Source organism: Eulemur rufifrons, chromosome 8 (assembly GCF_041146395.1).
Source record: "Eulemur rufifrons isolate Redbay chromosome 8, OSU_ERuf_1, whole genome shotgun sequence".
Lineage (NCBI taxonomy): Eukaryota > Metazoa > Chordata > Mammalia > Primates > Lemuridae > Eulemur > Eulemur rufifrons.
Window position 1 is genome coordinate 49,101,830 of NC_090990.1, and position 12,665 is coordinate 49,114,494.

General features: G+C 40.3%; 1 protein-coding gene across 1 annotated transcript in view; it reads left to right on the forward strand.

The window, feature by feature from the left end:
• CACHD1 (cache domain containing 1) overlaps positions 1 to 12,665 on the forward strand; it is a 201,227-nt gene that overhangs the window by 156,210 nt on the left and 32,352 nt on the right. The window contains exons 8-12 of the mRNA XM_069478028.1: positions 103 to 252; positions 4,685 to 4,918; positions 8,648 to 8,797; positions 9,442 to 9,565; positions 10,375 to 10,492. Coding sequence (XP_069334129.1) covers positions 103 to 252; positions 4,685 to 4,918; positions 8,648 to 8,797; positions 9,442 to 9,565; positions 10,375 to 10,492 — 776 coding nt within the window. The remainder of the gene's footprint in view (positions 1 to 102; positions 253 to 4,684; positions 4,919 to 8,647; positions 8,798 to 9,441; positions 9,566 to 10,374; positions 10,493 to 12,665) is intronic.

The following is a 12,665-nucleotide window of genomic DNA, read 5'->3' on the forward strand; positions in this document are numbered from 1 at the left end:
GGTCCTCGAGGTGGGGAAGTCCAGGGGGAATGAAAAGGAAACTGAACTGCTGCCTTTAGCCAGAATCCAAACGGAGCATTCAATGTGTATGTTTTTGTTTAGATACAGACATGGTCATCATTTACCTGTCAGCTGGCATTACATCAAAGGACTCTTCGGAAGAAGATAAAAAGGCAACTCTCCGAGTCATCAATGAAGAAAATAGCTTTCTAAACAACTCCGTAATGATTCTCACCTATGCCCTCATGAACGGTAGGTAGCATTTCGAGATTTTTCTCTCAGATCAAAGATCCCTCTAAATGTATGCTGCTTTAAAAAAAAAAAAGAAGAATCCTAACAGTGCTCTCAGACGAAGGCTGTGGGGAAAGGCGTAAGCTCTTTCCCTACCTGGTGCTGGTATTCAGGGCATGTTCACACGTCCCTTTCTCTTCATCTCTCTCCAGCCAACTGCTCGTTTCTAAACCTTCTCCACGTATACGGTCTTGCAGAGGATTTTGTACAGCTCCCTTTTTTTCCAGTTCTCCTTCCTATTCTAGGATTATCTAAGGTTTTAACTTCTCTGATTGGTTGAAGCTGCAGGAAGCCAAAGCACTGACCTAGATTCTTCTGTATAACCAAGTCTGTGAATATCACATTTCCCTGCAGAATCACTACCTGAAACCTCTTCTGCCACTTTCTCCACCTCAACGTCCTTAGCTGTAGAATGGAGATAAGAACTACCTGCTTTGGAGACTTGTTGTAAGGATTCACCTTAGTGTACAGTAAACACACACGACAGTACCTGCTACTTGCTAGGTACTTGTTAAAATTGATTGTGTTGCTGTTAAATGACAGTATGTGAAAGGGGTTAGGAAACTGGCAAATTTGAGCCAATACTCCACTTTTTTCCCTTCTGCTCTCCGACCTGTCATCCAGTCTGAGTGCAGCCCAGCCTTCCGGCCTCTGTGCTGTATCGTGTCTCTCTCCCAGCTGCTTCTTTGGGCCCCTAGCCCTGGGTACCAAGGTGACCTTCTTTCCTTGTGCTTAAGAAACCACGTCTTGACCCAGCAGCCTTTCCAACCTGCAGTCTTTTATTTCCCTTCTCCACTGCCAGATCTCCATGCAGAATCCTGTGGTTTTAGGGTCAGTGGTTCTCGTATTTTAAGGTGCTAAGGATTACTTAGGGAATGGTTTTAAAATGCAGATTCCCAGGCACTGCCCTCAGATTCTTATTCAGACCATCTTAGGGGGGCTCCAGGAATCTGTGTTCTGGCCAGCGTGACTCTTTTCCAGATATTTTGTGAACCACTCCTGAAAGAACATGGGCTCTGATGTCCAGCAGTCCTTGGTTACAGTCTGCGTTTACTAGATGTGCGGCTTATGGCAGGTTACCCGATCTCTTTAGGCCTCGGTTTTACCTATGAAATAAGAATAATAAAATCTACCGCATAGGGTCGCTGTGATAATAAACAAAATACGATGTGTGTTTAAGGTTCTTAATGTGGTACCTGGTAAATAACAGGTCCTCAAAGCCAGTTGAAGGAGTGAATAAAAGATCATGCGGTTTTCTGTCTCAGCACAGCTCCAAGGTAGAGGACACCTCTGCTGTCCAGGGCCAGGTCTCTGTTCAGCATCCTCTGGCCTGCTGTGCTCACTTTCGGTAAGCAGGTCTCCTGTCATACTGTAGTGAGGTGCTCACATGTCGTCCTCTCTCCCTTCTCCCTCTGCTTTCCCCAAGAACGTGAGCTTCTCAGGTGTGGACTTAGGTCTTCATTTTCTTTGTATTCTGAGCGCTTAGCTGAAGGGGGTAAAGATAGCCTCTTTTTGCCTGGACACACACCCTTCGGTGTCATTTCTGATTGCCTGTTTTTCATTTCTCCTTTGGGTCAGCTTCTTTCACTCATGAGAGGAAGAAAGAGAGGGGGGAAGGAAGGAGAGTGGAAGGGAAAAAATGAAATTTACTGAGTACCTACAGTGTTAAACATCGTGTACTGAAATTCTAGAGCTGTAGTATACACAGCCCCTGTCTTCAAGAAGCTTATAACCCAGTGAGGAAAATAGACAAGGCAGGTGAATTAAATGCAGTGGCAGAGGAGCAAGGAAGTGATGCTCCTTCTTTTCACTGGATTTGAGGGTCTGCCCAGGCAGGAGGGGAGAAGGCTTCCCTGCTGTCGTCTATTCCTTCTCTGGTCCTAAGTCCTTCCACCAGAGTCTCTTGTACGTTTGCTGTGTCCCTGATAATTCCACACTTGCAAACCTCTAGGAACTTCTGTCTAACCATCCTTGTCTCTTCTCTTTCTCCCCATAATCTAGCCAGACACACATCCTCATGGCCAGTTTTCTCCCTTTCCCTCTCAGAATCCCATTTCCGAGTATTGATCACCAAGGTAGACACATTCCCTCACTCTGTCAGTCAGGGCTCAAATAGGGAAGCAGAACCACTATGAGAATTTTGGAATAAAGAATTTATTATCAGAATAAGAATGTACACAATTGCTGGCCGGGCGCGGTGGCTCACGCCTGTAATCCTAGGACTCTGAGAGGCCAAGGTGGGTGGATTGTTTGAGCTCAGGAGTTCGAGACCAGCCTGAGCAAGAGCGAGACCCTGTCTCTACTAAAAAAACAAATAGAAATTATATGGACAACTAAAAATATGTATAGAAAAAATTAACCGAGCATGGTGGCGCATGCCTGTAGTCCCAGCTACTCGGGAGGCTGAGGCAGGAGGATCGCTTGAGCCCAGGAATTTGAGGTTGCTGTGAGCGAGGCTGATGCCATGGCGCTCTAGCCCGGGCAACAGAGTGAGACTCTGTCTCAAAAAAAATAAATAAATAATATACACAATTATGAAAGAAACTCGAAAAGTAAAAGTCCAAAAAGAGGAGTTGACAACTTGGAGAAAGTTTAGTAACCAAGTCTGGAAGGTAGGAATACTGAAGACCACTCTGGAAGCCTGTTGTGGACGTCTTGGCCTTTTGTGGCTGCTGGTCCCTGTGCATTCTCAATGAAGCATCGGGAACGTGCCTGAGGTTGCTGTTGGTGAGCAAGCCAGCAGTTGGGAAAGGGAATTGAATGCAGATCAGACAAACCAGAACATGCTAGTCCTTCCGTGTCTCTCACCACCTCCTACTTTGCCTCCCAAATCTCCCAGTGTAGTCCTTCCCTTTTGGCACCTTTAACCTGGAAGCACACAGGAAAGGGGATTCAGGGAAACGTAGTTCCTAGCGTGACCGTGCCATCAGTAGACAATCCAGCATACTTACCAGTCAGCCACCCTGCTGACCCACCTGCCACCCTGCATAGCATGTCATGATGGAGTAACACAAAATACCTGATCCTCCACAACCTTCCGTCCCACGCTGCTTGCTCTTCTTTGCCTAGTGGATATTCTTGTTTGTCACTTTTCTTTTATATTTTGAGACAGCCAATCAATACATGACAAAGAAAGGAAATGTATTTATTGCCTGAGTTGCCTCCTTTTATTGTTTCACCTCTGAACTTCTCAAGGTTATGAGGTCAGGAAACAATCACGTCTGTGGCGTTGTCTTTTACTCTGGAACATACCCCTCACCATCGTTTCACAGCTCTGTGCCAAGCAAAGGGAACAATAATCCAATTCTGACTTAATTTGGCCCAGGTAGTTTTTTTTCCTCCCTTGCTTTTAGCATTGCATGAGTGGAGTAAAATTCAAGTTTATTTAAATATATTTTAAGGAAAAAATTATATCCATTAGATTCTCCCGTGACTTTAGAGATGGACTTGTGATGCTGGAAATATGTACACTCCCCATGTAGAAATGATAAAGGTACGTGAGAGGTGGACCATGACAGTTTCAGATTCTTTTTAATGACTGAACAGAACATGAAGCAAAACCTTTTTAAAATGCAATGATAGAATCTCAGTAGAGACTGAAATCGTTTGCCCATATGTGATCGGTTTCTAACCCTTTTGATTGTGTTCCAACAATAGCAAACTAAAAAAAAAATGGTTTATTAAATTTATTTTTGTGCTATAGATTACAGATGTTGTAGACCAATATGTCCCAGCATACCTAAATCTTGTACAAAGTTTCCAAAACCCTCTAAATGTAAAAAAATATACATCAGATAAATCAAATTCAGCATTATCCTAACCATATCAAGCATGAAAATATTTGTAATTAAAATGAGCTTAAAGAAACAGGGTTTGGAGGCATCACTACATGCAATTCATAATTCTTTCATTTAGTTGCATGAGATTTTGGCAAGTCCTTTTACAGGCGAAGAGGTAAGGAATAGAATGGTAAACCTCCATCCTTTAAAACTCTTACAGTGTCATCTACTGCTTTAAATTAAATGCAGACTTGTTAATCGTTACTTTTGCTTTCAAATATTAAATGCGGAGAAAGAATTTAAATTTTATAATTAAACTTTTGGGGGACAATACATTCTTACTGAATGGGACTCCTTTATTTACTCATGTGTTTTTCATCATTGCCTTTTGAAGAATCCCTTTCCCCTCTTGCCTATTTAAGAGAAGACTGTGCCTCAGGCTTCATGTCGTGAGCAGGAACTGGTATTTGTGTCCCGAGTCCACGTTGTCTCTGCAAAGACACCTTTGGCATTGCAAGACCTCATCCCTGTGCATGTTAGACCTGAATGGCAAGGTATTGTATGGATATAAACCATTTTGCTTTCCGTGGCCTTCTCTTGGCTTTCAATTTTAGATGGGGTGACTGGTTTGAAGGAGCTGGCTTTTCTGAGGGATCTGGCTGAGCAGAACTCTGGGAAGTACGGTGTGCCGGACCGGACGGCCTTGCCTGTGATTAAGGGCAGCATGATGGTGCTGAACCAGCTGAGTAACCTGGAGACCACAGTCGGCAGGTTCTACACAAACCTTCCCAACCGGATGATTGACGAAGCTGTCTTTAGCCTCCCCTTCTCTGATGAGATGGGAGATGGTGAGTTGGGGAAAAACTTCCTATTAAAGGGAGAGAAAAAGAACTGGGCAGATAGAAATAGGCACCCCTTTTTCGGGATCCTAGGATTGCGTAACCCCCCGCCAGCTGTCTCACAGCACTGTATTCTAGAGCAGAAATCCCCAGCCCTATTTCTTCCTTAATACCGTAGCCTCGGTAGATACAATGGATGGATCTTCTGGGGAGGTTTTGTGAGGATTTGCCAATATTCAAAAGTTAATGAATTGGGCCTAAGGGGTAGCTTTGTATCACAAGTGGTAAATAAAGCTCAGAAATACTTCGGATTCAGCCTCAAAGACAAGGTATTATGACATAGTCAAACAAACGTAAGCGTGGCATCAGGTGGGCTTTCAAATGCCACTCTTCCACTTAAGCTGTTGTCCTTGGTAAGTTATTTAATCGTGTCAGTTCTCCATTTGGTCACCTGTTAATGGGGTAATAAATCTTTTAGATTATTATGATTAATTAGATAATGATACATAAGATTTATCATTAACTGGCATTCCACTCAATTCTAATTACTGCTCTCATTTTATGTCTTTAATTATTTGACCTTTGTTGTTATCATCATTATTATCATGATGCCTAACTTACCCATAATATGATGTTGGGTAAATGCTTAACCTTCACATGATTCTGTTTTCTGACCTATAAAATAGAAAATATAATATTTCCCTCATGGCAATTGTGATATTAAATGCAATAATGTATGTTAAACCATCTAGAACAGTGCCTGGCCAACAGTATGTTCTCTGTAAAAGTGCAATCTTTTTCTTTTCCTCCACGACATTCTTACTCATCCTTTTCTCCACATCCTTCTTTCTCGCCTTCCTTGACAGAAGATTGAAGAGGCAGCTAATTACTTAGCCAGACAGACACCATTATCATTTGAGATCCTGTTTTTATGTTCAGTTAACTAGGCGCTCTCACAAATATAGATATTCAGAGAAAACACTCGTGTAGAAAGTAACAAGCCTATAAAGAATGTATTTTCTAGAAACTAGGCAAACATTCTATAAGGAAGAAATATGCCAGCTGCTGTTACACCTTAATTTTTGTATCCTTCCTATTTCTGGCAGGGCCCACCGATAGGTATAGAATAGAAACTCCTACCTTTCCTTTATAGTGAAAATATTGAATCTTCAATGCAAATTACCTTTAATGCATGTACCCAACGTTATTGAGTCCCAGCCAGGCATTGTGCCAGGGAGTGGTTGCTAAGGCACACATCCTGCCCTCAATAAGCTTTTAAGTCTGATAAGAGACAAATCAATAAATCCTGTTACTACTCTGTGAAAGGAACAAAGACAAATGTAGAAGCCCATTCCGGTACAAATTCTGAGAGTTCTGTAGCCAAATTATATTACCAATGGTAGTATCAGGTATAGGGTAGGACCCTTCCTAAAATTGACCTCTACAACCCAGAGAGCTACTCCAAATGCCTTAGACCAAATCACTTTGCTCACATGTTGGCAAATTTTATTTTTTTATTTTTTATTTTTTTCATTCCAATTTTAGTCATCAAGGTCTGTTTTTTTAATCCTGTGCAGTGGGTTTCAGTGATTGGTTTACAGATTTATTAAATCCCCTGATAAGAGTGTGTCTTTTCATCTTTGTGTTTTCAGTCCCTAGAATTATTAGGTGACAGGTCCTCTGACCCTGTGACATGAGGCTCGAGCCTAGGGAAACTCATCTTTATGGAGCTCTAATTCAAAATCTACACAAATTAAAATATCAGTTACTGAACATATTTCTTTTTGAAAAGCGAATCTATATACTTTAGGTTAAAGTAGAGAGAGTGTTTGAGGATTTTGTCAGTGTTGCAAGAGCTTAGCATACTTTATTTGCTATAATGAGATCAAGAATCTTCTCTCCAAGTTGATAATTGAAAAGTAAGATTGTGTTTCTTTTTTTAAGACTTTGTTCCTAACACATCCGGAGGAGAATAGAAATTTGAAATGTGCGTGCAGCTCAGTCACATAGTATTTCTGTTGTACTTTACTGATCTATGAAAATGGCTTTAATCTAAGACTCAAGCTCAGGCGATCATGGCGTGCAGATTGTGACCTCTGTCTCTACTGGTCCTCCCAGCCTACTCCTGTGACCCATTCATCTAAGAAGACCTGAACAAAAACCTTCTCCAAAATGCATTTTTAAACCTTCTTAAATACCTGTTATTTTAAAATGTTTTTGAACAAGTGGATAGATAGCATTCTTCTAAATGTGAGCTGCTTAGATAATGCTTGTGAAACTATGCTAGACATCTATTGTATGACTTTTCACAAGCTTTTTCAGTAGTGTGTCCAATTCTTCCTATCAGGCGATGTATTTAGTTAGCCTTTGCAACCACAGCAACTGGACAGTAATTCAAGTGGACACCATGCATGATTCTCTTGTGTGGAAGCCCATTCTCAAATTCTTTTCTTGGGTATTCCTAGATAATGGCTTTCCGACAGGCTGCTAAGGCATGAATGTGCCACCAAGCACAGGAAAATAGGAGGTCAAGATGAAGAGAAACGATTCATCCTCATTGTTGGAGTTTCATTTAGAGTCATAGGATTATAAAATTGTTAGGGATCATGGAGATCACTGTGTCTCAACTGCCCATGTGATGCATGAAGAGACTCGTTCAGAGAGGTGGCCCAGCTCGGCCGGCACACGGAGAAGCCAGGAGGAGAAGCCAAGTGGCCTGATGCTCAGGGCTGTGTGTTGACCCACCATTCTCGCTCTCTCCTTCTGGACATTTTCCTCCTGCGCTTTGTCCTTTCCCTAAATATCCTACTACGTATTTTATGGCCTGTGAGCCAATTATGGTCTTTATATTTTGAAATATTTATTTAGGGGGAAAAAAAAAACCGAAACAAAACAATATGCATGAGAGAATGTATGGCCCACAAAGCCTAAAATATTTGCTGTCCAACCCTTTACATAAAAGTTTGGAAACTCCTAGCCAAAGTGACTTGAAATATATTCTTTTGGAAATTTAATTTCTCCTTCAGCTCTTTGAAATTCTCTGTGGTCAGATACTGTAGCTTTCTAAATTTCTTCCCCTTGTCTTCCCATTTTTTGAAAGGATGCCAATTTCTTTGGCTTCCTGTATATAATTGTCTCGTAGATATAGCAATAATACCTTTTAGACATTCCTTTATCCACACTGTCTCACAGTCTGACACTCCCTAGATATTAGTAAAATGGTTACCACTGTGTCCTTTAAAGAGATGTGTGAACCAAGGCTCAGAGAAATTATGTCCAGTGTCACGTGTACAAAACAAAAGGGCCACAGCTAGCTAGAACAGAACTCAGATTGTTAGACTCCTTGTCCATTTGTCTTCCGATTTCAGCAAATCTGTCTACTTCAGGAAACAGAATGATATATTTAAGGCTGCTGATGTTTTGCACTGATCTGGAATGTCACAGGTTTGTTGTTTTTTTTTTTAGGTGAAAAAGAAGTGGAAAACATACACATTGCCTCCATTTAAGTTAACTGCAATATCTGAACCACCAAAGGACCCTCTTTCCCTCCCACTCTAACTCACTTGTTAGGCTGTCTGCAGAGGCAGTGCTTGATAACTGCATCGCACAGGAAGATTTTCTTCTCAGCAGAAGCGAGACCACTGATACCAAGCCTTCGTGATTAGCTAGAGCCCGGCTCCCATCTTTGTCTAGTGCCTTCTCTGCTATTCTTTGAATTTTTTTGTTTTTAACCCATAGGTTTGATAATGACTGTGAGTAAACCCTGTTATTTTGGAAACCTGCTTCTGGGAATTGTAGGCGTGGACGTGAATCTGGCCTACATTCTTGAAGATGTGACCTATTACCAAGACTCCTTGGCTTCCTACACTTTTCTCATAGATGACAAAGGTAATCTGCTAAAAGTTACTCATAGAATGGGATTTTTTAGACACCTAAAGAAAATAATATATAGATATTCTGATACTAACAAAGTAGGAAAATGATAATATTTAAAGAAAAGCAATGTGGCTAGGACTATTCATCTGTAGCAAATAACCATAAGGATGACAGAGCAGAGCACCAAATTACGTATTTGTTTCTGTATTGTGTTAAGGGGTAGGGAACAGTTATCTGTAACATCAGGAAATTAGGCTTGAGAATTGAATAACACACAGAAAGTCATTCTTTAGATCATTTTTTGCATATATTGTCAGCTTTAGATTTACTGGCATTAAGGTATATGTGGTATTGGAACATTTTATATTAATAAAACATAAACAACCACTAATACCTCCAAAATATTCTTGATCAGACAGATGTTTGATAATTTAAGACATCATTCTATACTTCAAGAGTTTTATGCAAGCACTCATAAAACGGGTTCAGTTTTTATTGAACTGGTGAGTTACGTCCTGAGAAGCTGAGTACTGGGCAGCTAGCCCAGAGATCCTGCATTTCAAACCGGTGATGGGCACTTTTATTAGCATCAGTACTTCCTAATTCCAAACTATGACAGGTTTGTTATAGCATACATTTGGTTTTTTTCATTTCAGGATATACACTTATGCACCCATCTCTTACCAGGCCATATTTATTATCAGAACCCCCCCTTCATACTGACATCATACATTATGAAAATATTCCAAAATTTGAGTTGGTTCGGCAAAATATCCTAAGGTAAGGAAAAGGTGAGGGTCGTACTATTTTTTTCTCTGAGAATGGGACCCATTAAGGTGAAATATGAGTATTTACTATAGAGTTTAAAAGCAAATGCATAAATTATTTTAATGTTATCAAAAGTATACTCAGTAATTTTTCCATGAGAATAGTAGCCAAGATTTTGCTTACTTTGTGTAACAGATAAGCTCTCTCAGAACTATTATGTGAGTGAGGATAATGTCTTGGAAATCAAACTCTATGTTTACATTGACTTTCATGGTAAAATCAGATATATGCTATCTCATTTTTTAAAAAAATACTTCAATGATACCAAATGGAAAAATGTTGGCAAAATAAAAGGTTAAGTTGAGGACCAGCTCTAGTGTATCTGCCAAAAAATAGCTTGGCAAAGTAGTGTCCATTCCAAGTTGACAGCACAATCTTATACGACGTTTTCTCTTAAAATAAAAACAGATTGGATTTCTTCCAACCATGATACATTATTTTGGCAGACGGTAACCTATAGAGAAATGTGTCTTGATGCTCATTGGTTGAAAATTAATGACTGAGTGATCTGAGACAAGTTAGTCTCTGGAAAGAATTAGAATTGGGGAGCAGGGATAGAAAGGAAGGAATGTTTTTAATGCAGAGCTGACATAATGCTTTTACGAAATTGAAAATCTCACATGATCTCTTTCAAAACTGATGAGCTTCATTGCTATTCAAAATCAGGAGGTGGTCATTGACTCACAGCTTCTTCCATGCCTTTAATTAAGTGCTTAATTTTATCTTTCGCCTGAAGTATTTAATTCTGTTTGCCAACGCAGCCTCCCTCTGGGCAGCCAGATTATCGCAGTCCCTGTGAACTCATCCCTGTCTTGGCACATAAACAAGCTGAGAGAAACCGGAAAGGAGGCTTACAACGTTAGCTACGCCTGGAAGATGGTGAGTGCGAGGAAGTCGCTTTTGCTGGAAGAGCTACAGGGTACAGTGCTCTTCCTCGCACGGGAATTCTGGGGGACTTCAGTCTGATAATGTGACTCATCAGTTTTTAAGGTCATTGGAAAAAGAAGACATCCCATGGATGTTTTATAACTTTTCCCATTTTTGTTTATAAAACCAATAATTGTTCATGATGAATAAAGCAAACGATATAGAAGGGTATAAAGTAGAAAGTAAACTGTGCCCTTTCCTTCTTCCTGCCCCTGCCTTCCCATTCCCCAGAAGTAAGTCACTTGGATCAATTTATAGAAAATTTATATGTACACACAAGCATATAGATGTGTGTATATGTTCACGCACCCAAATGCATGCGTGTCTTTAATGGCTATATAGTATTGTGTTGTATAGATGGACCAAATTTCTATAAACAGTCTGTTATCAATACACATTTAGGTTATATCTGGTTAGTTTTCATCAGTTCAACTCACATTGTGGAGGTTGGGAGGTATGAAAACATAAATGCCCTCTGACATTATCCAAGAAAGAAAATTAATTTTTTTTTTTTTTTTTAAAGACACATTCTTACTCTGTCACCCAGGCTGGAGTGCAGTGTTGTGATCATAACTTACTGCAGCCTCTAACTCTCCTGGGTTCAAATGATCCTTATGCCTGAGCCTCCCAAGTACCTGGGAGGTGCATGCCACCACGCCCAGCTAATTTTTTATTCATAATATTTTGTAGAGATGGGGTTTCTCTATGTTGCCCAGGCTGATCTTGAATTCTTTTTTTTTTTTTTTTTTTTTTGAGACAGAGTCTCGCTTTGTTGCCCAGGCTAGAGTGAGTGCCGTGGCGTCAGCCTAGCTCACAGCAACCTCAAACTCCTGGGCTTAAGCGATCCTACCGCCTCAGCCTCCCGAGTAGCTGGGACTACAGGCATGCACCACCATGCCCGGCTAATTTTTTCTATATATATATTTTAGTTGGCCATTTATTTTCTTTCTATTTTTAGTAGAGACGGGGGTCTCGCTCTTGCTCAGGCAGGTCTCGAACTCCTGACCTTGAGTGATCCACCCGCCTCGGCCTCCCAAAGTGCTAGGATTACAGGCGTGAGCCACCACACCTGGCCTGATCTTGAATTCTTGAATCCTCCTGCCTCGGCCTCCCAGAGTGCTGGGTTTATAGGCATGAGCCACCACACTTGGTCGAGACCTTTAGATTAGAACTTGAATTATTCATATTCAACACAAGCAGATTGATAGTTTAGCCATAATTTGGGGTACCCATTTCAGCTTTCTCATTCAGACATTGAGCCTCACAGAACCATAAAGAAACAGAATCTAACACTCCCTGTCCACATCACCCATGTTTCTCTCCTCTATTCTTCCTTCCCAACATAGCATAACAATGTCTTTTAGGGCCCTAAATACTGAAACTGACCACAAGGATAGTAGACTTTCATTTTTATCATCAAATTTTAATCACTGAATATAAAATGCAGTCATATTTGACAGTTTATTAAATGGACATAGCTGAAATTTAACCTGTTGACTTCAAACGGATCCATTTATTCATCCCTTTATGAACTACTTATTGAACATGTACAATAAGGATGAAGATTGATACTCTCTCTGCCCTCACAGAACATCCACCAACCCAGTGGTGGATGCAGACAATTAAGCAACAGCTCAGTACAGGATCTATGTCTGGGTTAGGAATGATGGGAGTAGCCAACATGCCTTTAGTCTCCTCCGGCCTTGTTGTTTGGTTTATAAGGTGTCATGATGGCAATAGCAGTTACTAAAATGAAAATGAAATAATAAATGAAACTTTCAGAAACTTATGTTTACAAGCCTAATTCTATTTTAGTGTTTGTTTGGCAATACAGATTTGAGGAAGGTCAAAGTCTATTTTGAAATTCTTATAGTCAGCTGCCTCATTTTCAGAATTTTTTTTGAGAATGATGGCACCATCTACCCTTATCTTTATATAATTTTAAAGAAAAATTGCTTAATTTTTATATCAGAAAGGGTGGGCCAGCCACCAAAATACTTAATTGGAAAATAGACTTTTGTATTTGAAATGGGAGATTGTTTACCTCTAGCATATCCTGATTGAAAGCAATTCAATTACATCCTGGAAAAATATCTACGTTAATAATTGTTGGCATTAAAAGAGA